This window comes from Scomber japonicus, chromosome 13 (genome assembly GCF_027409825.1).
Source record: "Scomber japonicus isolate fScoJap1 chromosome 13, fScoJap1.pri, whole genome shotgun sequence".
Taxonomy (NCBI): Eukaryota; Metazoa; Chordata; class Actinopteri; order Scombriformes; family Scombridae; genus Scomber; species Scomber japonicus.
This window is the reverse complement of record NC_070590.1, coordinates 8,764,496-8,789,379: the sequence shown is the minus strand read 5'-3', so window position 1 is coordinate 8,789,379 and position 24,884 is coordinate 8,764,496. Positions and strand designations below refer to the sequence as shown.

Here is a 24,884-nt window from a genome sequence, read left to right as displayed (position 1 = left end):
GCTGCATGTCTGCTGGCCTGCCAGTCACAAAGCTAGTCAACTCGCTGCTACGCGTTACGCCGTGACCCCGTGCTCAGCTGTCTGTGACAAGGTCGTTCTGGCGACTGAGTGGCAGAGCCGAATGGGGAGCAGCGAAGGGCGCACAGAAATAAAGAGGTGTGACAGCAGCTTCCACCTCCACCATGAAAAACAAGAAGCCCTTAGCCAGAGTTAGTTAATCACACAAACCCTGGTGTTAGATACTGCTTACACAGAGACAAAAGGAAAGTAGAGAACGCAAGAAAAAAATAAATATCTATTACGCTTTTCTTCGTCAGCTTCCATTTGCTACATATGAAGCAGCTCTGCCCACATCGGCCACAGAGTGGAGGAGAGCAGCTGAGGAGAAACCGCAGGCCAAGAGGGAATGGACACAGTAAAGGGAACGGAGGGTGAATGAGGGTCGTAAAGGAGAATCAATTCACCAGGTGATTTTCAGAGTGGTTCTGCCTGGCTTCACCCAGGTGTCAGGATGACTTTGGCTCAGCAGCAGTGTCCCCCCCACATCCCACCACCCACCCCTGGGAGGTTGTCAGTGCTGGAGAGACATAAGGGGATTTGAGAGGGTGAATGGAGAAGGTGGGAAAAGGTGCAGTCATGCAGGCAGATAGAGACGGACACGCAGGGAGAGGCGGACCAGGAGAGACAGTAGGTGGAAAGAGATGGAGACGGAGGATAAAGGCAGACAGACAGAGAAAGGAAACACAGAAAAAACAAACAGAAACCAAAGAACATAAAGGGAAACACTAATAAATAAAGGCAAAAAAAATTGAAATAAAAACAAAGGATTGGGGAAAAGAGAGTTGAGGAATAACAGATAACCAATCAAATAAAATCAGGAAGTGAGGCAGACCCACTGCCGCAGCAATGCTGTGACAGAATGAATACATCTCACACACAAAGTCACTTTTAAACTCAAACCCATCAATCAAAGATCAACCCAGTCATTCCTCTAACTGATGTGTTTAACCAACTTCCCCCGCGGTATCCCATCCTGCCTCACTCTGAGCAGCCCAAAGAGAAACAGCTGTCACCTCAGTGTCAGGTTAAACGGGGAACCAGAGTAAATGTAATACCCCATTTCACAGCAGCAGCAGCAGCAGATCCACGTCTGCGTGCATCTCGAGTCTTTTCTCTTGGACGTTGTAGGGCCTCAGTTGGCGCCCTGGTTGAAGTGCTCCAGCACGGTGGCGTTGGTTCTCTCAAACAGCCACTGCTGGCTCAGGGAGGAGGGGTCACACGTGTTCATGAAGATTCGCCGCTCATTTGGGCTGCTGTCGATACAGCTGTTACTGATGGGGTGATACAGACTCTTATCCTGGAGGATGGAAAGAAGGGGGGAAAGGAAGAATGGTTAAAATTATTTTATTCTTAGCTGAGAATGGACTTTACAGTGAAGCATAGTAGGAGACATTATGTGTCCACCGGTTAAACTTTTGAAATGAACAATATCTGCATATTGATCGTTTCTGGAGTGGGTTTAATTTTCGACAAGGTAACTCAACATAATTTTATTGATTCTAATTCTTACTGACTCTAATTCTGGTTTAATTATACTTTTTTCCCAGTAAATGAACAACACATTATTAGGCATTTTGTTGATGAAATGTCAGAAAATAGTGAAATGTCCTATATGAATTCCCAAGGTTCAAATTGCTGTCTTCAAATTTTTTTTTTCTGACCAGCAGTTTAAAATCACAGTTTTCCATTACAGATGAAAAAGAAAACCATAAAATCGTCACATGGCAGAGGTCGGAACTAGCCAATTTTGAGTTTTTTTGCAAAAAAAAAAAAAAAGAGGACTCAATTATCTTAACAGTTGATTAGTTTTCTGTCCGTTTAATGAACTAATTGTTGCAGGTCTAATAGTCACTTTTTAAAATCATTGATGTATTTTGTCGCAGCATGCATGAGATGAGCGTTTACTGTTTGTAGGTGTAAGTAATAGCTGACTGACTCACTATGACTCCGACATCAGATTTATTCAACAGCAGCAAGAAAATACTTCCTCTCTTGCAGTAAAATGCTTATTTGTGGAAATTGAATACATTATTCTGTATCACAACTGTCTTATCTTTTTTCTTACGAACATCAACTGCTGCTAACGACCTTGTTTGTGACACTGCATTAAATCCCACGAATGTTACATAAATTCAAATGAGGCTACCAGTGTGGCATGTTTCTTTAATAACTGAGCTTAAATGCAAAACAGCAACATCATAAGTTCCTACAAACATCAGCCAGTGCAGTTTTCAGCTTCAGGGTAGATTTTGTTCAAACGTGCAAAACTTTGAATGATTAAGTAGCCTTGAAGTGATTTATTTAAAAGCAATTATGTTATGCAGCTTTGTTGTTTTGTAGTGTAAGAAGAGAAAGGGGAGGGAGAGAATCAAATGTTCAGAGAAGAGACTCTACCTTTCTGTAGCGCCACAGCTGGTTGCCCTTCATGCCGTGACAGTCGTACAGGGTGACGGGGCTGTTGTGTGAGATGGCGTCGAAGCAAACTTTTTTAGTGTGTATGGGGTCGCCCACCCGGACGTCCTCTCTCCATCCCAATGTGAACACCTGCAGGGAACACGACAAATCTCTAATGACACATTCTTCTTTAGTTCCTGTTAAAAAACATTTCTTGAAGTAAGGAAATAGGATTACAGAGAAGGCTGAACAGTGAAAAGTGTAGCAATTATAGCCTGTTAAGAATACACCTGCTAGTAGTTTTTATAAGAAAAAAAGACACTCCTTATTCTTGATACATTAATTTTATTTGCCAATTCCCCTTTGATCTTGGATTTGTGACTAGCACTATGTTTTATTGGCTGAACAGGAAAAGCTTTTTCTCAATGTTTCTAAAGTTGGAAAAAAGAAAAGTCAAGGATCATCTGGCTGAAATAATGTATGAGTGTTATTGTGGCCTTTACACTCATCATTGGCGTGAGTATTGCAATTGTGATACTGGCTATTCAAATCACTCATTAAGCATAATTGTTCATGTTTCTGCTTCCAGTGGAGGACTATAAACCTCTTGAATTAGAATCTGAGTAAAAAAAAAAAACACGTTCATTATGACTTGTGAAGGATGATGATTATTTCTAGGCAAATTAGCCATCTTACAAAGCATATGATTTTCTGGGCTGTGATTATAGTAGATTATAAAGATGGCTGACGCGATGTTTGCAGCCATAATAACTGATTGTATTAAGATGATGACAAACCTGAAGACCAGCTAAAAGCTAAAGGAGCATAAACTTCATGACTGAGTGATCACAGACAACACACTGACCCACTGCAGATACTGAAATAACCATCAATTATCATGTTCCAAAACAAGAATGGACAATAACCAGTCACTTGTACTGTTTGTATTGTACATTATGGGCCGATTTCCCAGAGAGGGATCGAGTCTAGTCAAGAGTTTTTTCTCACAGAATCTTGTCTTAATCTCTGTCAGAGAAACTGGACTGAAATGTAAACCAAATTTGCACTGAAAAACAGGGAGAAAAAAAAAAGGGCAGAATTTGGGTGAGATCCTGGATGGAGAGATGTGGGTAATATGGTGAAAAATGAAGTAGGGATGAAAAGTTTCCAGTTCAGCATTTTGAGTTCTGATATTGTTCCTTTAAAAGCTGTGATATCATAATATCATTTTTGATTTATTTTGTTAGACATCTGTGCTTTTGTCATGTGGTCATGTCTCTTGTTCTCATCACAGACCCAGAAAAACACAAATAAATCAATTAGGATTAATATTTTAGCTCAGGCATAAAGTTGTGTGCATATTACAAAACACACAAACAATAAAAGTGCGATACATGTACTATACTATAACACTATACTGTATATAGCATGTTATATGTTCTCCCTGTCCTGTGTGTGCAGATTCATTGCTCAGCATCATCTTCAGCTCTCTGATCATTCACATCTATTTATCTAAAAGCTGCTGAAACACTGATGACTCACCACACTCAGGAGAGTCTTTGATGACACTTTGATCGATGGTGTCCTTAATGTTCATCTCTTTTTCTAAAAACCTAATTATTTGTCGCAGTGCATATCTGTTGATCTCAATGTTGCATGAAAAAATGATGAACTAAGTAGTCAGTACTGATTTGTTTCGAAACCCCCGCCCCCCCCCAAAATATTTAAAGTAATAACAATAATTTAAAAGATTGACACTTAAAATGACATGATGGGAGTAGGATCACAGTTTTAAATAAGTACTAAAATACAGTTTTTGTATTTAGTTCCGTGAAGCCAAACAAGCTCAGATTACACGTTCTATGTGCGCAAATGTGTCTCGATTACACTAAGACGAGTTTGTGTGCTTTTTCTGCATTGGTTAAATAAAATCTTCCGAGTTTTCTGTTATCTAAAAATAAAAAATTACAATAGTAGGGACATCTTTAAAGTCTCGCCCATCAGCGTTGTAGAAATGGCCGTCGCTCCAGCTCACAAAGACTTCCTAAATGAGTTCCGCCGCTCGTCTTGTACCAAATCAAAAAGCCCTGACAAGGACAGCTGCCAGACGGCCTCCTGTGATCTGCAGCAAATCCATATCTCGCTGGCGCTGAATACAGATGGCAACTGTGACACAGATTAAACTACAATGCATCTTCAGATTAAAGCAATTAAACTGTCAGGGCTCTGAGGCGCAGTATTTCAGCTGTGGAAACAAAAGGGGACATTCAATCCATTAAGGTTGTATTATGAGCTCGGCTTAAAGATGCTCGCTGTGACATGTGAGAGCAAACGGACTCCTTTCAAACAATGCAAAGATAATGAAGCTGCCGGTTTGTGTGTGTGTGTGCTGCTTGTGTGTCTATGAAAGTTCATTTGACATTTATGTGTGTTTAGCAGAGGAAATACAATTACTAAGGAGACAATCTATCAACAATGGTGAATCTCAAGGGTGGCTTAGTGATTTAAAAGTCTGTCCCTTAACCAAAAGAAAACAACTGCTGGTTCAACTCCCAAACAGACAGATTTCTGGTTAAAGTGTCCTTGCTGTTCAACTCTAATCTTACTGAAATATTTTTTAATTTAACCTTTTGAACCATTAGAGTAAATGTTGAATTTTAAGCCTTGAGGCATTCAGATTGATCCTCCAAAAATGTCAAACACGTCAGCCTGAGAGACGAAAGGCTAAAATTTTGGACCCAATCTAAAACTGACTTGTCAAAAAGCTACCTGAATTACACACGCATGAAATAGTAAAAACAAAAAGACCTGAACAGAGAGAGAACATCAACACTGGCAGCAACGTGATGAGCAACCAGTCAATGAACAGCAGTGACAGAGAAAAAAAAGAAGCAACAAATGTCAGTTTTTCCTGCAATTCACATTTCACATCCTCCTTCTGCTTCAAAAAGCTGTTTCTCTGATGGTGATAACAACACATCACATCTAATGATCAGAGCTGATAGCAAATCCCTTCTGATCCACTCGGGCATTAAACATATTCATGTAGACTTGAGGGCAGCAGCAGATAAACAGGACACAACCTGAACCAGATTAGACTGGATAAATCACATACTGTACTAAGGTGTGAGTGGACCTCTAGCATGTAAACAGTGCACAGAACTCAAATACCCCAAATATAACCCTGAAGTCTCCCTTTAATATTTATAAAAGAAAGCAGTGCTTGATCTACTCATTCACTAAAGTTATCAACTATTCAAAATAATTAAACTAAATTAAGTCTGGTTAATTTTAATATTTAAAGTAACATGTTTTTGTTATATGTATTTTTAGTGACTTTAAGTTTTATTTGTGCATGTTTTGTGCATGTTGAATATTGTCCTGTTTGTCTTGGACCTCGGTTGTCAAGTTCTGTCTTATGTGTTTAATTTAGACTCAATTCCATGATTAAAAAAAAAAAAAAAAATCAAGCCTGAAGTGTCTTTTTGTTTTAGGTTTTCGTTGCTCACCTGTCCGTGGCTCCAGCTCACCTCGCCCCTTCCCTTCACACAGCTCTCCAGGCGGATGGGACTCCCCGATACAAAGTGTTTAGTCTCCATACACAGGTTGTTGCCCACGTTACGAACCTACAGCACAAACATGCATAACAGTTATGTGTTACTGGGATAATCAGCTGTCAACGTGACAGTCTTTAGCTGTAACTAGAGGTTTTTATTAAACCACAATCACAAAAGGGTATTAGGCACAAAATCTGCAGATTCAAGTTCTTGACTCATCTCCTTAGCTTTGTTCATTTCAAAAGGCAAAAACATGCCAATCACACTCTGGCTCACATTAAATTCTCTCCTTTCAATCAGAGCATGAATCCAGACAGCAGCCTGGTACAACAGATATTATTATTTGAGCCTTCATTTTCTTGACAGTTTCCTGTATTACTTTAAATAAATTGTTATTTATGAACCTGTTCTTAGTTTGATGCTTTTTTAAAATTAATTTCAACTGAAAAACAATTAATAGCTGTATATCATATCTTGACAATTCAGTAAATTCAGTTTTTTCAGTGTTTTTAGGTCTTAATAAAAAGGACAGTTATTTAAAAAAAAAAAACAACAAGTTTTGATCTGTAAAGGAGGATATTTACTAAGCCTGTCGCATATTTATCATCAAGAGTGCAGACTTGTGATATTGCAATTTCTTAATTACTTAAGGTATAGCCTGAAACAAATACACTCAGTCACAGTTCATCTAATTTGCATAAAGTACCATTAAATAAGAGTTGATGCCGGGCTGTTTTAATGTGTGTCCCGCAAGTCTGGAAAAAAAAGGAGTGCAAATCAAATTGTTTTCCTGTTGCTGAACTAAGAATATTGGTTGTAGAGACAACACTTCTGGATCTGTGTGCCTGTACAATCTTCACTCCATATGAGGAACAATGTAGATCAGGAAATATTGGTTAAACATTATCAGTTCAACAAAATGATCAGTGATTGAAAAGTCTTCTTATGACTGACTTATGAAAAGTCAGTGGGAGATTTTTGGTGACATTTTTAAACTGCTTTTGCAAGATTGTATAAACATAATATCAAGGTCAGTAACAATAAGCTGGCTGCATCAGTCATATCATGCTGGATGGGAGCTGTGAAATTAAAAGTCATATATAAGTCATATTGAGGAGGGACCTGAGAGAAAAATAAAACTTCTGCACTCCTGCTTTTTAATCTTGTGTTGTGTTGCTGAGCAGAGAGCTCTGTAACCATCACTTTGTAATGATCTTTTCAATTTTCTCTCTCCTGCTCTCCCTCCCTCCCTATTTTTTATTAATTTCCCTCCTTTCATCTTTTTGCATCTCTAAACTCACATGTGGCATCAACCAAAACATGCAATTTTCAGCAGTGCCACTTTTCTTCCATTTTTCCAGTGTATAACCTCTGGGCCACTCTTTACAAAATAAGGAGAAATTTAAACTCGTCAAGCCTTCGTAAAGATCCCCTTAACGGCTTTGTACTCCTAATCGTATTTCAGCAACAAACACAATTAAAACAGACAAATAAAGAAACTATTTAACTACATAGCCCACTGACCCGCAGTAGAAGCACAAAAACACGTGGCAAATACACATCTGATTGAACGTTGTGATCTGAACCTAGTTGTCATTAATCAAATGGGCTCAGCTTACATGTTCCACTTGTGTAAATGTGTCTCTAACACAAGATAAGAAAACTACAGTATATTTCAAAGGATTGAAATAAAGCCTTGGAGGCAATTTCTTCCAAGCATGAACTTTAACTACCAGCTGTCAGAAAAAAATACCACAGACCATGTGAGTTCTAGCGGCTCAGATGTCTAAAGAGTATTGTCAGGTAGTCATGATATTATGGGTTCAAATCTGACACACTTTCATTCTTTGGCTCTATAAAAGCAAAAGAAAAAACCTTTTCATTTTGGGCATTTCAGATTGATCTAGCTTTCTATAATTCTATTAAGATTTCGGTCTTTTGGGTATGAGAGCAGACTGTACCTCTCCCCACGCAGCAGCAGGGGGCTCCACCGGTGGGTAGTGTTTGGGCAGATCCCAGGCCACCTCGTTCATGAACCACTTGAAGCTCTTGCAGTTTAAGCGGCTCCTCAGCTCCTTCTGCACCACCATGTCTCCTGCGGACAGGTGGCGATACTCCGGCCGACGCTGGTAGATGTATTCAGCGTACTCATCCATCCACACCTCCGCCACACGTTTCAGGTTCTGAAATCAAAAGTGAGACTTCCTGTTTTCATTCCACATTTGCAGAGAATAATGATGCCGTCTTGTTTTAACAAAAGTACAACCAACGAATACTAAGAAGTGCAGATACCGAACAGTCACAATATTTTTATACCTGTGCATATATTTTTGTAATGCTAGGAAATAAGTAAAGTAAGAAAAAAAGATGTTCATTGTGTTGAATATGGTCTGGTGAGGTTCAACAGGGATTCGTGTGCAGAATCAGTGAAGGTAGACTGAATTAACTATTTAGCAGTCATGCTTATTCACTCTTTAAATGAGAAGCAGATGATTGTAGTTGTATGTTTATTTCATTTCTTCCATCATGAAATATTAACATGAAGACTTCCTGCTGTTTGGTGAGGAGAGCACAGACAGGGTGCAGAAACAATAGAGTTTGAACACTGAAAATCCCGTATGGATGATGCAAAATGAAAATCCTGTGTCAAACTGTAAAAGCCACTTGAACTTCAAAGTCTTAAAGTCAACTGGCTTGTTGATGGATCTTAGTATTTCTGGACATCCTGTATTCATGGCAACACGGACTAAGCCATCATCTTTACATCCTGCCATACTCAATGTTTTGATTGATCCCACAAGACAAAATGATCAAAGCTGCTCAGTAGAAAGGCAGCCAGTCATCACACAGGAAGCTGTCATCATGTCCCGGGAGGCGAGCCATGAAAAAAACATTGAAGCAAATGACTGAAATTAAAAAATGCTGTCCTCAGTTTGAATATTTCACTCAGTGGGAACATTTGATTAGCTTCAATGAAGTCTTGGAGGAAGCAGATAGTAAATTAGAGTTGCAACGATAACTCGATTAATCAATTATTCAATCAGAAGAAAATGTATAATTTTTATCACTATTTTGATGATCAAATAATTACTTTTAGTAATTTTTCTTAAAGAAAAAATGCCCACATTTTAATTGTTTTCTTTATCTTCTTTGATGATTTCTTTGGGCTTTAGACTGTTTCTTCGACAAAAGAAGACATTTGAATTGTTTCAGTCTCTTCTTTAAACAAATATGCTGAAGATTCACCGTAGTTTTCACTATTCTAATGTGATGATTTGCTGCTATAAACTGAATATCTTCAGTTTCGGACTGCTGGTCTGACAAATCAAGAAATTTGAAAACATTGTCTTGGGCTCAAATGAATTGTTGTTATGGGATATGTTGTAACTTAAATGATTAACCAAGAATATAATTAGTAGATTGATCAATAATGAAAATACAATGTTTCAGCCCCTGTAGCGAATGTGTTTTGTGGAGCGGAGCAAGAGACAGCGGGCAGCAGGCACTGAAGGTTATGTGCCGGTAATGCAAAACTGAGTTTCATTGAACAAAGGATCCAACAAGCCTTAACTGAAAACAAGCACTTAAATACATTCTAAAGTAAGGACACAATAAGGAACAAGTGGCAAGACACAGGGGCAGGCTGGGAGTTGATTAGCTGGGACAACAACTAAAATAAGTGCACAATGAGCACACAGCAAAATAAACCAGCATATACTGCTGCGGACAAAAACACAAACATTCAGTCTGTCAAGCAGAGCGGCTTGCACACTGAGGCTGCATGAAAAATAAATCGAACTAAAAGACAACTGCAAGCTCTGAATAACATAACTGGAGTTATAATTCACCTGAGCACACAGTTTCCACGAGAATCAATATAGAAAGCAACAGTTTCTCAAGTGGCCCTTAAATAAAGTCTGGGACTTTTTATCTGTCCAACTTCCCACTCAATCCAGGTTTAAACAGGCAGAAAAGGGCATCTGGTGGAGAAGAAACTCTTTGGTAATAAAACATTTAAAAAAGGAAACTTAAAGGATAAAGCTGGTGATTTTTATACTTTTGTTATGGTCACAAATTGCATGTACCGAGTAAAGGCAATAAATATTGTGTGTATCTAAAGCCTGATAAATCTCATTTTCTGTATACCTCTGTTGATGTCCAAAAACTATTGAAAACATGTCAATGTGTACAGCCGCACTGTACAAGAACATGTTGTGGGTATACAAGACAAAACATCTCTCGAACCCACGCAGAAACACAACCACCATCATGTCCCAGCAGTTTTGATGGTAATGATCATAGAAGTCTGGAGCGTACAGGGAATCATTTTGAAGCAGGTTGTCTCATTGTTTCACTCCATTTTAACACTGAGCCACCCGCAGGTCTGGTGTGAAGCCTTTGACAAGACCACTTCCTGGGGAAAATGATGTGCCAAGGAACTGTATGAATTGCATTAAACTTGCGAGTGAAAGATTTTACCTTTCAGATATAGGTGCCAAGCTGAAAAGAAAGGTGTCTACTTAGATCTTCCCAGGGACAGAAATATCATGAAACTAAACTCCTTTATACTGTATAAATTGCCAGCTAGTGTGGCCTTCGTAAATGTTACAAGCAAACTGAGAGTGCTGGTCTTTCTTCACAGTCATCTAAATATGTTAGCTGGGAAGGGAGATGATAATGTGTGGTTGCATTTCTGTTGTTTTTTGGAGAGAGGTCCCTTTAGGTTTTATATCTCTATTGTATTTTTTGGCACATCTTTAATATCTGTCTTTTATCATCATGTTTATATTGTATCACAAATGTTTCCCCTGGACCACAACAAAGCTGTCAAGTTCTCTCAAAGATGTTTGCTGTGCATCTGTGACTTGATGCAAGATGCTTTTGCAGATGACTTGAAGTTGCAGTCTGTAGTTATGAGAAAAGGGAATTTGAACGAGTACAGCCTCCAAGTCCATCCTTCTTCCTCTCTACTGCTGCAGCTCTAACTTCTAAGCCCATCCCCACAGAGGAACCTGCTGTGCACGATGCATGCACGTGAAGGCTCGTCCCAACAGAAGAGAGGAAACCTGTTCGACCGAGTGAGTGCACACACTGTGTGTGTGTGTGTGTGTGTGTGTCTGTGTGTGTGTGGGGGGGGGGGATTGGACGTAACATCCGTGACATCACCCAATGGTTTGTGGACTGCTGCTCGGAAGCCAATAGTTTCGAATCTAGGCAGCGCCAAATTTCAGGTGCATGCTGGGAAAAATAAAAACAGATTCTACTTATATGGGCATGAGGCGGGGCCATGGGCAGAGCGGGGGAGGTTGCGATAGGTTGCGAGGGCTGGATCTTGAGGATATAGGGCAATCAACCTGTCAATCACGACGTAGCTACGTCCTAATGCATACCCTGCTTTATCTTCAAATATAAAATCAGGGAGGCCAAAATGTCACAAATGAACATCATACTGCATTGAAGAAGGCTTTAAACTAGCGATTGAGACCATAAACACATTTTGAAAACGTCTACTGAGGTTAGAAATCAAGTGAGAAGTTGGTGAATTCTCCATTGACTTGTATGGAGACACCAAAACGGTTGCCCCCTGGTGGCCTTTTGATAGAATGCAATTCTACGTTACTTCCGCATTGGCCTCATTTCAGAGGACTGGAACCTCCCACCTGGGGGGAAGGGGGCTGCCAGCTGCGTGTGTACAGCATCATTGACACTCTTCCTGGCTCTGATTGGTTGTTTTGATTTGTGAGCGGTGGATTCTTGCAAATCATTTTACGACCACTGGGTGGGCCGATAGACAGTGGATTTTATCACAGCTTATCTGTATCTTATTCTATTGTCAGATCATAATGACAATTTTAGCAAATACAACACAAAAATAATTACAGACTGCAGCTTTAATGAGGGCACCTTTAAAAAAAAAAAAAAAAAAAAAAAAGGTCAAAATGCATAATTTAGTGTACATTTAGGCCACAAAATAATGCATTTAGTGGTTTAAATACTTCCAGAAACTTTATTTCATTGACCTCTATTAATCATTGTGAAAGCGTCCAATATCCCAACTTTGGAACAAGACTACCTGACCGGAATAAAAAGATAAGCAAGTGACAAAGTGGATAAAAGCCGAGAGCGACGATGACTGCCATGCACACAGCTCTACTGGTTCTTTAAGCTCAGACAATTGCAAACATGAAAGATTTACACCTGAGCAATGGGAAATCCTTCCATCTGAAGCCTTTGAGGTGTAAAGAAGTAAAAAATCACAGAGTCTGTCAGCCTCTGAGGTACGGACGCATGTCTGGGAATACAGATGGTAGCAGTCTTGGAGGTATGGATGGTGAAATGAATGAGAATACTCTGTGCTCTCCAGGTGAAGTGGAGTTCAGCGGTTCTATCTCCCCTCCATGTTGACTGGACTCGAGGGGGATTCACTGATGTACACAGACACTGTTGATGTGTCTGAAGGGTCTTTGTTCTCAGTATCTGTACATGCTGAAGGGACTCACCTGCTGTTTTATAAAATAAGTATGGCATCTTTAAGTGCAAACAATTCTCTGCACATTAAATGAGAAGGATATGAATGCTTATATATATGGATGAGACACGGTTAAAAAAAAAACCCTGCAGTTCGATACTGGAGGAAAAGGAAAAGGAAGATTTGGGCTTAACTCTTACCTCAGGCAAGTAATTTTTAGACCTTGACTGAAGCTTTTCTTGGTGAACCATGACCCAAACCTTAATGTAACCAAATTCTTTGTTGCCTTCCCTTAAAAAAAAGAAAGTCAGTGCCTCAGGTCTGTAAAGTAGTACTGGCAAAACACAAATTTTAAATCAATAGACATTTAACATTTAGTTTCTCGAAGTGTTATTTCTCCCAAAACACTGGATCCCACCCCTTCTCATAATTCAATGCTTGTCTTTTAAAACACACCCTAATGTTTGTAATTAATTCTATCAAAAAATCTTCAATCTGAATGTGCTGTATTATCACAATGATTATTATTTTAATTGAACTTGATAATACTTCCTTCTGTGATATTAAGCCACGTGCAAATACAGTTCTAATAACTGATGTCAAACTAGTCTTGTGCAGAAACTAAACTTTCATGGTTCAATTTAGCCATCTTGGAATGTAAACATTATCCCAACAACTACTGAAATAACACAAGAATCTGTAGAAAGTATTATTAAACTTATATCAGTGATTAAAATTCTGTAGATTTGTAAGTTATTTTTGGGTTCAAAGATCAAAATAAATGCTCATCTCATTCAATCTTTTTCCACACTAAACCTCTTACGTTAGATCTCTTAATCTCAGACTAAAACACCTTTCAGGTCATTTTTGCGAGGTTTTAACTTCACACTATAGCGTCAAAAATCTGTTCCTCTTCCTGCTCTTCCTTTGGTCCACACACTACCAAATATTTATGCAGAGTTCTCCGTCTACAGACAGATGATATTCTTTTTTTTCCCCCATCCTTGAGTCTGTTAGGCTTCCTTTGTCTGCCTTTCTTTTCAAAGAAGCATATTCATAACATTCAAATAGTCTTTGTGAAAGTAGACTTGACTGAGACATCGAAATGTATTTTAGTCTCCTTTTCTTTTATCATAAATTAGTATTACTGAAGTGACATAACATGAAGTGCAATTTTAATGGTGACACTTTCATAATGGAATGTGGGTTGTTGTTTTGTGGTATTGTGGTATTTATGAACTTATTGAATGTGCATTGAATGTGTTATTTTATGCTTGAACTGAACAGGAGTAGCTCACCAAATCTTGCTGTATAGTGATGTACAATAACAATAAAGGTTTTTTCCATCCCCGTGCCCCGGACAATCACCGCTGACATTAAAAACACGCTTTCTCCAACTTTCTCCACTGTGAGCATGATAAAATATATATTTAACAGCATGTCATTGAGGTCAGTCCACATTGTGAGGTGAAGAAAGAGGTCTTTGTTCACTGTTGGTTTATGACTTCAATAAAAACCCAAATGTCCACATATCAAAATAAAGATTTAAAAACCCAACTGCAGTCTCATCCATTCCTGATAGGGTAACAAACAGCCTCACCATTCATCAACTAAAGCATATCTGCTTAATGGGAAAGGGCTTTTCAATATATTTTTCAAAGTGCTATGCAGAGAAGGACACAAGGGACTAAACAGAGTTAATCACAGCCCTGAGGTGCAGTAAGTCCTCCTGTATTGTAATACCTGCTGCCTGTGTTATATCAGCATTCGAAGGGCTAATGGTCAGACAGACAAGGCAAAAACAGAGGCCAAGAGGTTTAATTACATATTCAGCTAAGCCAAACATAGCCAGGTATCAGGCTACGGCTGAGTCATGCATAATAAATAGTGTTCAGCTACAGGCTATTTAATTTTTTTTTGACATTTTCTTATACTTTGCCCTCGTGTTAAAGCTCACATGGAGTAAAGAAACTTCAGCTGATTACTGGAGAACTGTAGGTTGTAGATTGTGGATAATGGAATGTATCTGGGCACTGTAAGTTAAAAAAGGTACAAAAGAAGTATTATTGTCAGTGTAGTGTGCAAAAATTAATTTGAATGATAGTTAAAGGGTAAAGTTGCCTAAATTGCATCGTTTCAAGCTTGTGATTGATTCATGATTTGAATCGATTTTTTGTTTGCCTACAAACCGCAGACTTCAAACATCATATGTTTGTACATTTGTACAAGAATAATAAAAGACCTGCAGCATCTACAAGGCTGTAATCATAAAATACATACATATACATAAAATATAGATTACCCCACACAGCTATTGCCTGTCAGTAGCAAATTCTTCAAATAAATATATGAGAGGCATCCAGTTCAATAATCAGTTTCAGCACAGATAGAGCAGGAGGATACACATACTAACAGATGTGCTGTTTGTGTTTCTTGACAAGGCATCAGCCTCATATCTGCAGACTTCTGCTAGCTAGTGATAGCTACCTGACGGCTAGGGATAAACTGAACATAAGCTGAATTTTGAAAACTGTTCAGTCAGCTCCAAGTGCTTCAACCATATTGTATTATATTGTATTAATATTGTAATACTGACAATGATTTTCAAAATAAATATCTTTGCTACTTTAGGCTGGATATCTTTTTTAATTGTCAGTGGAAATATCATGGTATCAGTTTCAATATCTCTATGAAAAGAAAAAAACAACACCACCAACAAATAATAACAAAAATCGCGTACATACATAATACAAGTCAGATTAACGAGATGTGTTTAGGAGAGAATAATCAAATATAACTGAAACTATCAGCCTGATACCATTATGAGATAATACATGTTAAAAAAGGTCTTTGTGTCCACATTAACATGCTATAAAATGAACTGAGACTCACCCTGGCTAGGCTGACCCCTCCAGGAACTTTGTAGGGGACGTACTTCCTGTAGATGTGTCCTACCCTAGAGCAAGGGATGTCCTCCATTCGACCACCACACATCCACACCTACAGAGAGACAGAGAGAGAGAGATTCAGCAGTGATACAAAAAATAATAAAAACACTATCAAAGAGGTTTTTGCTCATAGCTGCTGTGATAGTGTGTGTGAAACTGAACACTGTGAATATTAGATAAGCTGACAGGGTCAACAAATATGTGACTGTGAGAATAACAAGGCAATGGATAACAAACAAGGTTAAGATGTAAAGAGATGGAGGGAGTGGGAGGATGACAGCAAAGAAGAGAGACATGAGGTAATGTACAGTATATACAGCAGGTTGCAGGGTATGTTGACTGAGTCATGAATCTAGGAGTGAGGGATAACCGGATGGAGAAGGTAAATCTAAGAAAAAAGCAGAAAGGGAAAGAAACTCAGGAAAATAATAGATCATTCTTCTTCTCTTTTCGGTTTTATGGTGGGTGGCAACCAGCATTAAGGTGCATTGTGACCACCTACTATGTTGGAGTCTGAAGTGCTTGAAGTTGGCTTGAAGTTGGGGAACAGGAGGCGTGTACAGTTACGTAACGACTTGGCTCTCTAGTCCGTGGAAAAGCAAGCTGGTTCTTAGAAGGATCACGGGTTTAGCCAACTGTGAACCGGCACTAACAATTAGCTACAGTTTTAGCATATTAATGTTTTTACCCAAAATCACTTGCAATCCAGGTGTCTTTCACAATGTCACATGACTGATGATGGACATAGACTGGCCACAGGGGAAGCTCAGTGAGTCAAAAATGAGGGAGATGTTGCTCTTGTCAATTGTGTTGCACCACACCAGCTTGGGCAAACAGAAGAGGGAGAAATAACAGATTGAATGCAACCTCTCGACATCTCACTGTGGGGAAGGTGTGGCCTACAGCACCAATCCCTTCCATCCTCTTCATCCCTGCACGGAAACACTTGAGCTTAATAACAGGGGAGCCTAGCTGCAGGAGGGATCAAGAGCTTGAGTTCAGCGCCAGTCAGATTAAATTGAAAGTCTTATCACTCACCTCTGACACACAACCTCTGCAATCCACTCACCTCAAAACACGGATGCTAAAATCACTGCACCAAAGCATAGGTTGGCATTTCTTTTCATTACCAAAAAAAAAAAAAAGAAAAAAAAAAGTCTGTTCATAAAAAACACCATCAAATTCGGCGCAAGTTACAAAATGCTTTCCCAGATGAATACAAGTCTCTTACAAAAGGTGGATCTGGCTGACAACTGGCATTTAGTAACAATGCAATAACAAATTAAATACCCTCCTTCTTTGTTTTAGGGTGTTCTGTGACTATTGGTAGTCACCTGATTCGAGATTTCAGGATAGATATTTTGAGATCACATGAGAATTCATCCTGTCAGGCCTCAAGTTATGTGTTTGTGTCTGAAGCACTGGTGGTTCGGACTAATCAACATCTTATGAGGATTCTTGCGTGATCTTGCGAATCCTGCTGCCTCACAAGGGAAGACAGGGGTAGCAGAGCTCAAACCAAAGGACATCTTGTCATCCTGGGGACAGTGAAAATAGCATCCTGGACACATTATAGTTACTTGGTGCATTTGATCTTAAAACACCTCTCCTTTAGAGGGGCACCAGGAAAGATAATGATGAGATTGATGTACATATCAATTCAAAGCATATTGAGCTGAACGTAATGTTTATCTATAAAGCTGCATGGTGTTCAAAATATAATTATGTGTTCAGAACTCCCGTCAATGAAGAGATGACAGTTACTGAAACAAACTTATTAAACTATATTTATTATGTGTAATGGAAAGAGAAAAAAAAATAACTTCAATTTGGGACAGGAGTGATTAAATCTGGGACAGCTGAAAGTAGACAGTTGCAGGACACTGAGGAAAAAAAAAAGTTAATTTCAAGCCCTGGGTGATAGACGGTGATAGAACTGCCAAGTAGATTTTGAAAGTGCCTGCCCTTTTCCAAAAAGTTTCCAAGGACAACTTCTCAGATGGTTCCTTGTAACAAGCCATCTGGTGTGTCAGATTAAACAAGCAGTGACATTCAAAGTGAACCTGTTTTCTAAAACATACAGAAACAATGAATACAAGTCTCTTACAAAAGGCGGATCTGGCTGACAACTGGCATTTAGTAACAATGCAATAACAAATTAAATACCCTCCTTCTTTGTTTTAGGGTGTTCTGTGAGAACCACATTATATCAGAGCTCATTTGCTCCACAACTTGATATGGTGATAACTTTATGTGAAAAGAGGCCTCAAATTATTCTTTTTACAATACCCTCATGCCTTGTGTGATGAATAAGCACTTCATTCATTGCTCGTAAAAAGTTGTTAGTTGTTAAAGTTATATCTCAATGTCTCCTGTCCAAACTTTATTCAATCAACATAACACATCTGGACTAAACTCCTGTAGGTATTCCTGTTCAGTGTATGTATGTATGTATGTGTTGTATGTGTATATATGTGTTCCTTAACAGAAATGTAATGATAAGGAGATTCATAAAGTCCACATCCTTAAAGGCATATATGTGTGCATGGTGCAGCTCCTCCACTACTCTCACTTTCTTACAGTACAGTTTATTATACTCACTATCTGCTTTACATTCCTGCTGTTGCCTCTATGAAATAAAATGCTTCACAGTGAATAGGATGAGTTGGCCCTGTTAAACAAGCAAATGTAAAAGCTTTCATGCATGTCATATATGAGCAAATTGTGTTATTAGATATCAGTTGGCAATAGAGAGCAACAAAAAAAAGAGGGTATGTATTAACATAGAGAAGAAGAAGAACGTAAAGCAATTTGAGCAGTAAATTCAATTTGGATGTTCAAATTTTCTAAACAGCAAAACTACTTTGACGGAAATTTCACTCTAATGAACAACATTTAGTATTGCAATGCAGCATATGTCCAATCAAATCAAACTACCCAGCAGTGGCCTTTGTGCTTAATTGAGTGAGACAACAAAAGTCCTTACTCATACAACCCAGAATTCAATTATTGTGACAGGCTGTTATATCAGTCCAGAGCTCACTGATAGAGGCAGCAGAGGATGGGTCGGGGTGGGGGGGAGTGGGAGGGGTGGTAGATTTTAACATGCTGGCCAAGGCGCAAGCAGTTATGGCTATGCTATGGAATAATTCATGCTGAAACACCAGACAAAAGCATAATATAATATGGTATTCTGAGTATGATTAATGTGGAGAGTCTGCGATGCAACAGAGCATGTTTCGGCTCACAGGACTCGGAACAAGTGTTGAAACCATAATGAGGAATGTCTCACGTTGCTCAATTAGCCATTTAGTTTAAAAGCCGTGGCTAAACAAACAAAACATTAGGAGAAGTATGGGATCGCATTCTTTCCTACTTTACAAGCATTTCAATGTCAACATATTGTACAAGCTGGCCTGTTAACTAAAAGGAGCTCTGGCGGAAAATTGGACATATTTTGTGACCAGAGATCCAAGAGGCATTGAAACTCTTAAAAATTCCAATCTGTGATAGACATGATAGAGCATTGAGCAGAACAGGAATAACAATATCAAAAGCCTTTTGAGAAGGAATGGGTATTTGATAATAATAGCTGTGATTATAATAAGACTCATATTTTGTATGGTGAATAAAGACATTTATCTTGCAAGACTTCATCTATCCTTTGGGGCGCTTAGATAAAATAACAATTACTACACTGAGGTACACAAACTATGGACTACCTTTTTTGCAAGAAACAATTACATTTAAAAACTGACATATGCTTTTTAATTTAATGTTATTAAACTATTATGATTTATACTCTTTGGGTGTTAAACACAGTCAAATGTACAAACCTTGAGGTGAACATATATAAGCTCCTTTCAAGTCCAAAGCCAGAGCTTCAACCTGCTCTGAAAGCTTCACTTGCTATGTGACCTCTACTTCCTCCTTATGATGACATCAGATTGATCAAGCATGCCCACAAACAGCTGTTCATTTTGAATTCTTTGGTGCTAAAGTCGTTGATAAGGTTATTTCATGGACTGTTCACATTGTCCACTCTCATATTTCGGATCAGATTCAGGCTGTATTTGAGAAATTTCCATTTTGAGTGAATAATGAACAAGACAAGGTCACAACCTAGTATATGGCTGGGCTGTGTATGAAATAAAATAACTGTGCTATAGCTATGTAGCCTGGGGACACAGAAATTACCACAACAATGGCAACAAGCGTGGATGTTATCAATGTAGGTATTAAAGAAGATTTATAGAATGAATCTATTACATTAGGTGGTGTTTACATGTTCTCCCTTTGCCTGCATGGGTTGTCTCCAGGTAAAGCGGCTTCCTTCCACAGACGAAAACATACTGCTTTGGTTAACTGTTGACTTTTAAGTGCTTGTAGGAGTGAATGTGAGTGTGAATAGTTGTTTATCTGATATAGCTTAGCCCTGTGATTGACTGCAGTGTTTCCCACAGATCTGAAGGCAATGTGTGGTGGGGGGGGGGGTTGGTTGGTTGGTCGGTTTCGGTAAACCGGCCGACGGGGGGGGGGGTAGATCTCGCTGATGGAGACACACGCGGTTTGCACGGAGGGGAGGGGCTGTGTGTGTGAGCTATGTGAGAGAGACGCGTGAGTGACAGAGAGACGCAGGGTGAGCAGAGAAAGGAAAAAGGAAATGCAGCTTAACGAATACGATGCGTATTTTTTAATTAGCGTTAAAAAAAAAATTAATAACGAAACGCAATATGTGGCGGCCGGTGTTGAATCTGTGGCGCACCGCCACGAATTAGTCTATGTGTGGGAAACACTGGACTGGTGACCTGTCCAGGGGGTAACCGGTGTTAGCTGTGATTGGCTCCAGCTCCCCCGCAGTCTTCTACATGTACATGTACATACTTTATACAACATTCAACATTAACTCCAAACACGAAACATGGAAAAACCCAGGCACGTTGTGTGATTCAAGTCACCGCTCATCACAACTGGCTCAATGGTCACAGTGACAGTATTGATTATGTTACACTGCTGCGTTGTGTATGGCGGTGATGTGTTTCATTTTTTTTTACCTTGAAGGAGATCTCGTACTGCTCTCCACCCCAGATCTCCAGACCCGTGTCATATCCTCCCAGCTCCCAGAACCACTTCCTGTCCACGGCAAAAAGCCCACCTGCCATTACTGGTGACCTGGAGGACACAAGAAGTAGAAAGTCACACTCTGAGACAATAAAATGACAAAAAAAAAAAGTCAGCATTTTAATAGCAGTCTCCATTTGCCAAACACTTGTCCTCTTCTGCTCTCTCTGTTAAGTGTCCATGTAAGAAGTCCAAAATTGTTTTCATTGCTTTTCTCGAAATGTAAAAATCACAATCATCAATGAAGTTCAGAGTTTGGTGACCCATTTAAAATTCCTGCAAATTTCCTATAAGTTACAAAATGATGAATGTGCCAACATTCGAGACTACAGGAGGTCAATATTTATACCAAATAGATTTCATGGTGTTTTTCAGGGGTGTTGATCCACAGATAGTAATGCAATTCAGTTCAATAATGCCATGAATATTGTTGCAGTCTAAGCCCTGGCATTACATAAAATGGGAGGCCTAGGCTTCATAGCTCATATTACTGTACACTGCTGTCACTCAACTCCTTTTCTTTGAACTTTAAAGCCAGATTTGTACATACGACCACATGCTCCATTTGATACTATAAACTGGGAAATCACAAGGACCTATTTCAGAGAACAGAGGATTAAATCAAAAGAAAAGCGGTTGTATTATGATGGTTTACAGGCTGTGATATGCGTTAGGCTCTATTCTTCCACAGAATTCTCTATCCGAGTGTGTGTTTAGCGAAAGCTTTTTTTACCCACCCAGTGGAGAAAATGACAAAACACAGTAACACGCAGGGCAAAATCAATTAACCCCTCTGAACCATTGTGAATTCTGATTGGTTTGACAACATCTGCTGTGCCAAACTACCTAAAAGGTCGTCAGCTCAAGAGTGCAACTGGAACTCCTCCATGGAGCGTAACTGAATGAAATGTACCTGTGTCAACTGGTAGAAAACGCGAGGAGCAGAAGACAAGACACTTTTTTTTCCTAGAGCATTTTGTTAACTGAACTCTGAAATGACACAAGGTAGTCAAGATGTTGGTGGCTTTATGACCCCACTTCATTAACATACAAATAAAATAAGTACCAGTTGATAAACTAGTGGAAGACTAGAGGACTCAACCTCTCTCTAGAAATACTAAGTAATTTTTGCTCAATTAGCCACTATGGGCTCAATGATACATTCAGGCCCTCTAATCAATGTGCTGGAGATCAGTAGCTTTGATGTCTCCCTTTTGGGCGTTGACTGACAGTTGGCTCACCTGCTGCTCTCCCCGGCTCTGAGACTCACACTGAGTCCACTGTTCTATTGTCACAATATTTCACTAAGTTTAATGTTATTTCACTTCGCATACCTCCCAATGCATTGTGCAGACCTGATGTGCCAGATGGTTTGTTATCACCATCTGTGAAGTTGTCCTTGGAAACTGTATGAAAAAGGGGCAGGCACTTTAAAAAAACACTTGGCAGGTGAATGGGTGGACCATCTGCCTATCACCGTCTTACGAGGCAAGATCAGGCGAGAATCTTCATAGGACATTGATTGGTTGTTTGAACATGAGTGTATAACTTGAAACCTGAAGAGATGGTATTGTGCATGATCTTGTGAATCCAGCTGTCTTATAAGGTAGGTGCAGACCTGAGCATCTAACAAAGTGACTGGACAGCATAAACATCCAGTTGCCATATTTAAGAAAAGGGAGAATTAAAGAGGGGTAAAGTGTGCTCTAAATTTGACGTGAATGCTGTTTGCTTTGTTTTTATTGTGATATATATTTTAAATTGCTTTTACTTTTAAAATCCATAAAGAAAAAGAACATCTTTTCATTCTCCTGCCTCCCTTTGTTTGAACAACACATCTCTGATAAACTTATTTCACAAATCTCTGTAAATGTTTGTCTTTGTCTTGTCTTTTTAATAATGTATCGACAGACTAGCGGAGTTTCAGACTTGACAAAACTGCTGTGATTAAGTTGACTAACCCAAATGTTGCCCTCAAACTCTATGTTTTCCACACTGATTTGCCTGACTGGGTCACAGTGTGTCTGAGCAGTTCGTTGTGCATGACTGGTAACTGTTGTATGCTGGAGGAAGAAAACTGCAGACAAAGCGGGGACACACTCTCTCTCTCTTTCTCCCTGAAGTAGAACTGAATGAAATGCTGTGGACAGCTTTTCATCAGGAGACAAAGGATAAACAGTGGCTGCAGGGGGACAGAGGAATGGTGTGTGTGTGTGTGTGTGTGTGTGTGTGTGTGTGTGTGTGTGTGTGTGTGTGTGTGTGTGTGTGTGTGTGTGTGTGTTTGACTGCACAAAGTGTGGTGATTGCCAACTGTTGTATGGTCACTGGAATGAGTGATCTTAGCAAAAGGAGCATAGACACTGCGTGGGCACTGATTTGTGGGGCGGAGATTGTTAGCTCTTGTTCGCCAGAGGGAAAAAACACAAACACACTTCACCTCCCTGGAGTTGCATGAAATGAAACACACTGGCTTCAGGATAGACAACACTGATATCTCACAACTCAGATGAAGCTAGTGAACACAAGGAGCATTTAACCACAATGTGTTCAAGTTTAATTCACCAGGATAACAGCCACAGGCATGTTCAGCTACTTTTCCCAGTAAACTCTTTATCTTTAGTAAACACTGGAACCACTGTTCTATGTTTACCAAATATTTGACAAGAGGTCTGAGATGATTACTTGAGAAACTGTAATGCAATTTAAATAACAAACATGTTTGATTTTGGACAAGTGCATAAACATTAAAGGGCACATATTCTGCACATTTCCAGGTTCATATTTTAAATCTGGGGCTGTACTGGGATATCTTTATAAGATTTACAGTTTGAAAATAACTTCCAGTCATCAAGGCATTGCCTTCCATACACTAGAAGACTTTGAAAAGACTTATAAGTCTTACTCTTATAAGTAAATCCTCCTCTTATTTTCTGTCAAACACCTAAGGGACTTTGCATAATACTTCATTTAAAATGGTAATCTGTTGACCCAAAGTCACCACTTACGCTGCTGCTGCTGTGTTGCTTAGCAACTACTTTGTTAAACTGTTGTTCAGGAACTACTTTTCGGTGGATGATCATTTTTGGTGAGGGTATTTAATTAAATTCATTCTTAAACAACACTAGGCCTAGACTATTAATTAAAAAGGAAAACAATAAGCCACTTTACATGTGATTTGATCAGCAAATCATCAAAAAAGTGTTGGCATGTGTAGTTTATTACTTAGGTGATAAGCTCAGTAAAGGAGACGAGCAATTTCTTTATCAAACTGTTGAGCAAGCACAACATTGGCGCTGTGTCCTCCATTTTCTCAGCATCCTTTGGATGCATGCTGTCATGATGCTCTCCATGGTGCAGGAGTAGAAATTTCCCCCTGCGTCTAAGGTGAAACAGCTCCTGCCTTGCTGTTCTCACCATTGACTCAGTATGAAGCACCCAAGTCAGAACCTCAGTGAAGTGAACACTATCATCTCCTTAGTCTTGCTGACATTAAGCAGATTGATGTCCTGACAACAGTGGATCAGGGCGTCTACTTCCTTCTGTTAGGCCTTTTTATTGTTATCTGTGAGCAGGCCAACCACAGTTGCATGCATATAAATACAGCAGGGGGCTAAAACTCAGCCCTGGGGTGCTCTGGTGTTAAAGATGAGGATAGAATAAATGTTTTACAGAACTACTACACCAACTACTAACCCAACAATCATCACCTGGGGTCTGCCTGTCAGGAAGTCAAAGATCCACATGCACAGAGTAGGATTTAATCCCAGGTCCTTGAGCTTTGTGAAAAGACTGGAGGGAACTATGGTGTTGTTACGGTGTCTCACATTACAGTGTGTTGGCATTGGAAACACAGAGGCAAATTGCATTTGCACAGTGCAACTGCAGTTCCACTGAATTCATATTGACCAGCATTGACTGAACTGACCTCAAAGGTTCCAAAATACAGTACCATGAAAGGAAAAATGCTGTCCTTGGAATATGTATCATACCTTTACAAAGTTTTTGATTACTGACTGAAATTTGTCTTTAGAATCTATTGAAATACGAAAGCTATTCAAATTTAGCATTGAATGCATGGTCAGAATCTTAATTATTCTTTGGATATTCATTTCTGAAATTGAGGTAACAACTTATTTGGACAACGTTGTTTATGACACATTAGTGCAAACTGTTTTAAAGGAAAAAAAAGTGTTGTAGTCCCAATTTCTGTAGAAACAAAATGTGTTTGTACTGTAGCATCTAGTACCAAAACCTGTCAATAACTGGAAACTGGGATTTACTGTAATGTCTTTTTAGATGTGTCCTTCTCTTACTTTGACTAATCTCTTCCTGATT

The 24,884-nt window shown here is 39.2% G+C and overlaps 1 protein-coding gene across 1 annotated transcript in view; it reads right to left on the bottom strand.

Annotated features, from left to right (window-relative positions):
- Nucleotides 1–287: 287 nt before the first annotated feature.
- LOC128371316 (polypeptide N-acetylgalactosaminyltransferase 10-like) overlaps nt 288–24,884 on the bottom strand; it is an 84,343-nt gene continuing 59,746 nt past the window's right edge. The window contains exons 7-12 of the mRNA XM_053331599.1: nt 20,483–20,600; nt 15,373–15,480; nt 7,973–8,194; nt 5,964–6,080; nt 2,455–2,604; nt 288–1,357 (exon numbers count right to left, since the gene is read on the bottom strand). Coding sequence (XP_053187574.1) covers nt 1,193–1,357; nt 2,455–2,604; nt 5,964–6,080; nt 7,973–8,194; nt 15,373–15,480; nt 20,483–20,600 — 880 coding nt within the window. The 3' untranslated portion in view covers nt 288–1,192. The remainder of the gene's footprint in view (nt 1,358–2,454; nt 2,605–5,963; nt 6,081–7,972; nt 8,195–15,372; nt 15,481–20,482; nt 20,601–24,884) is intronic.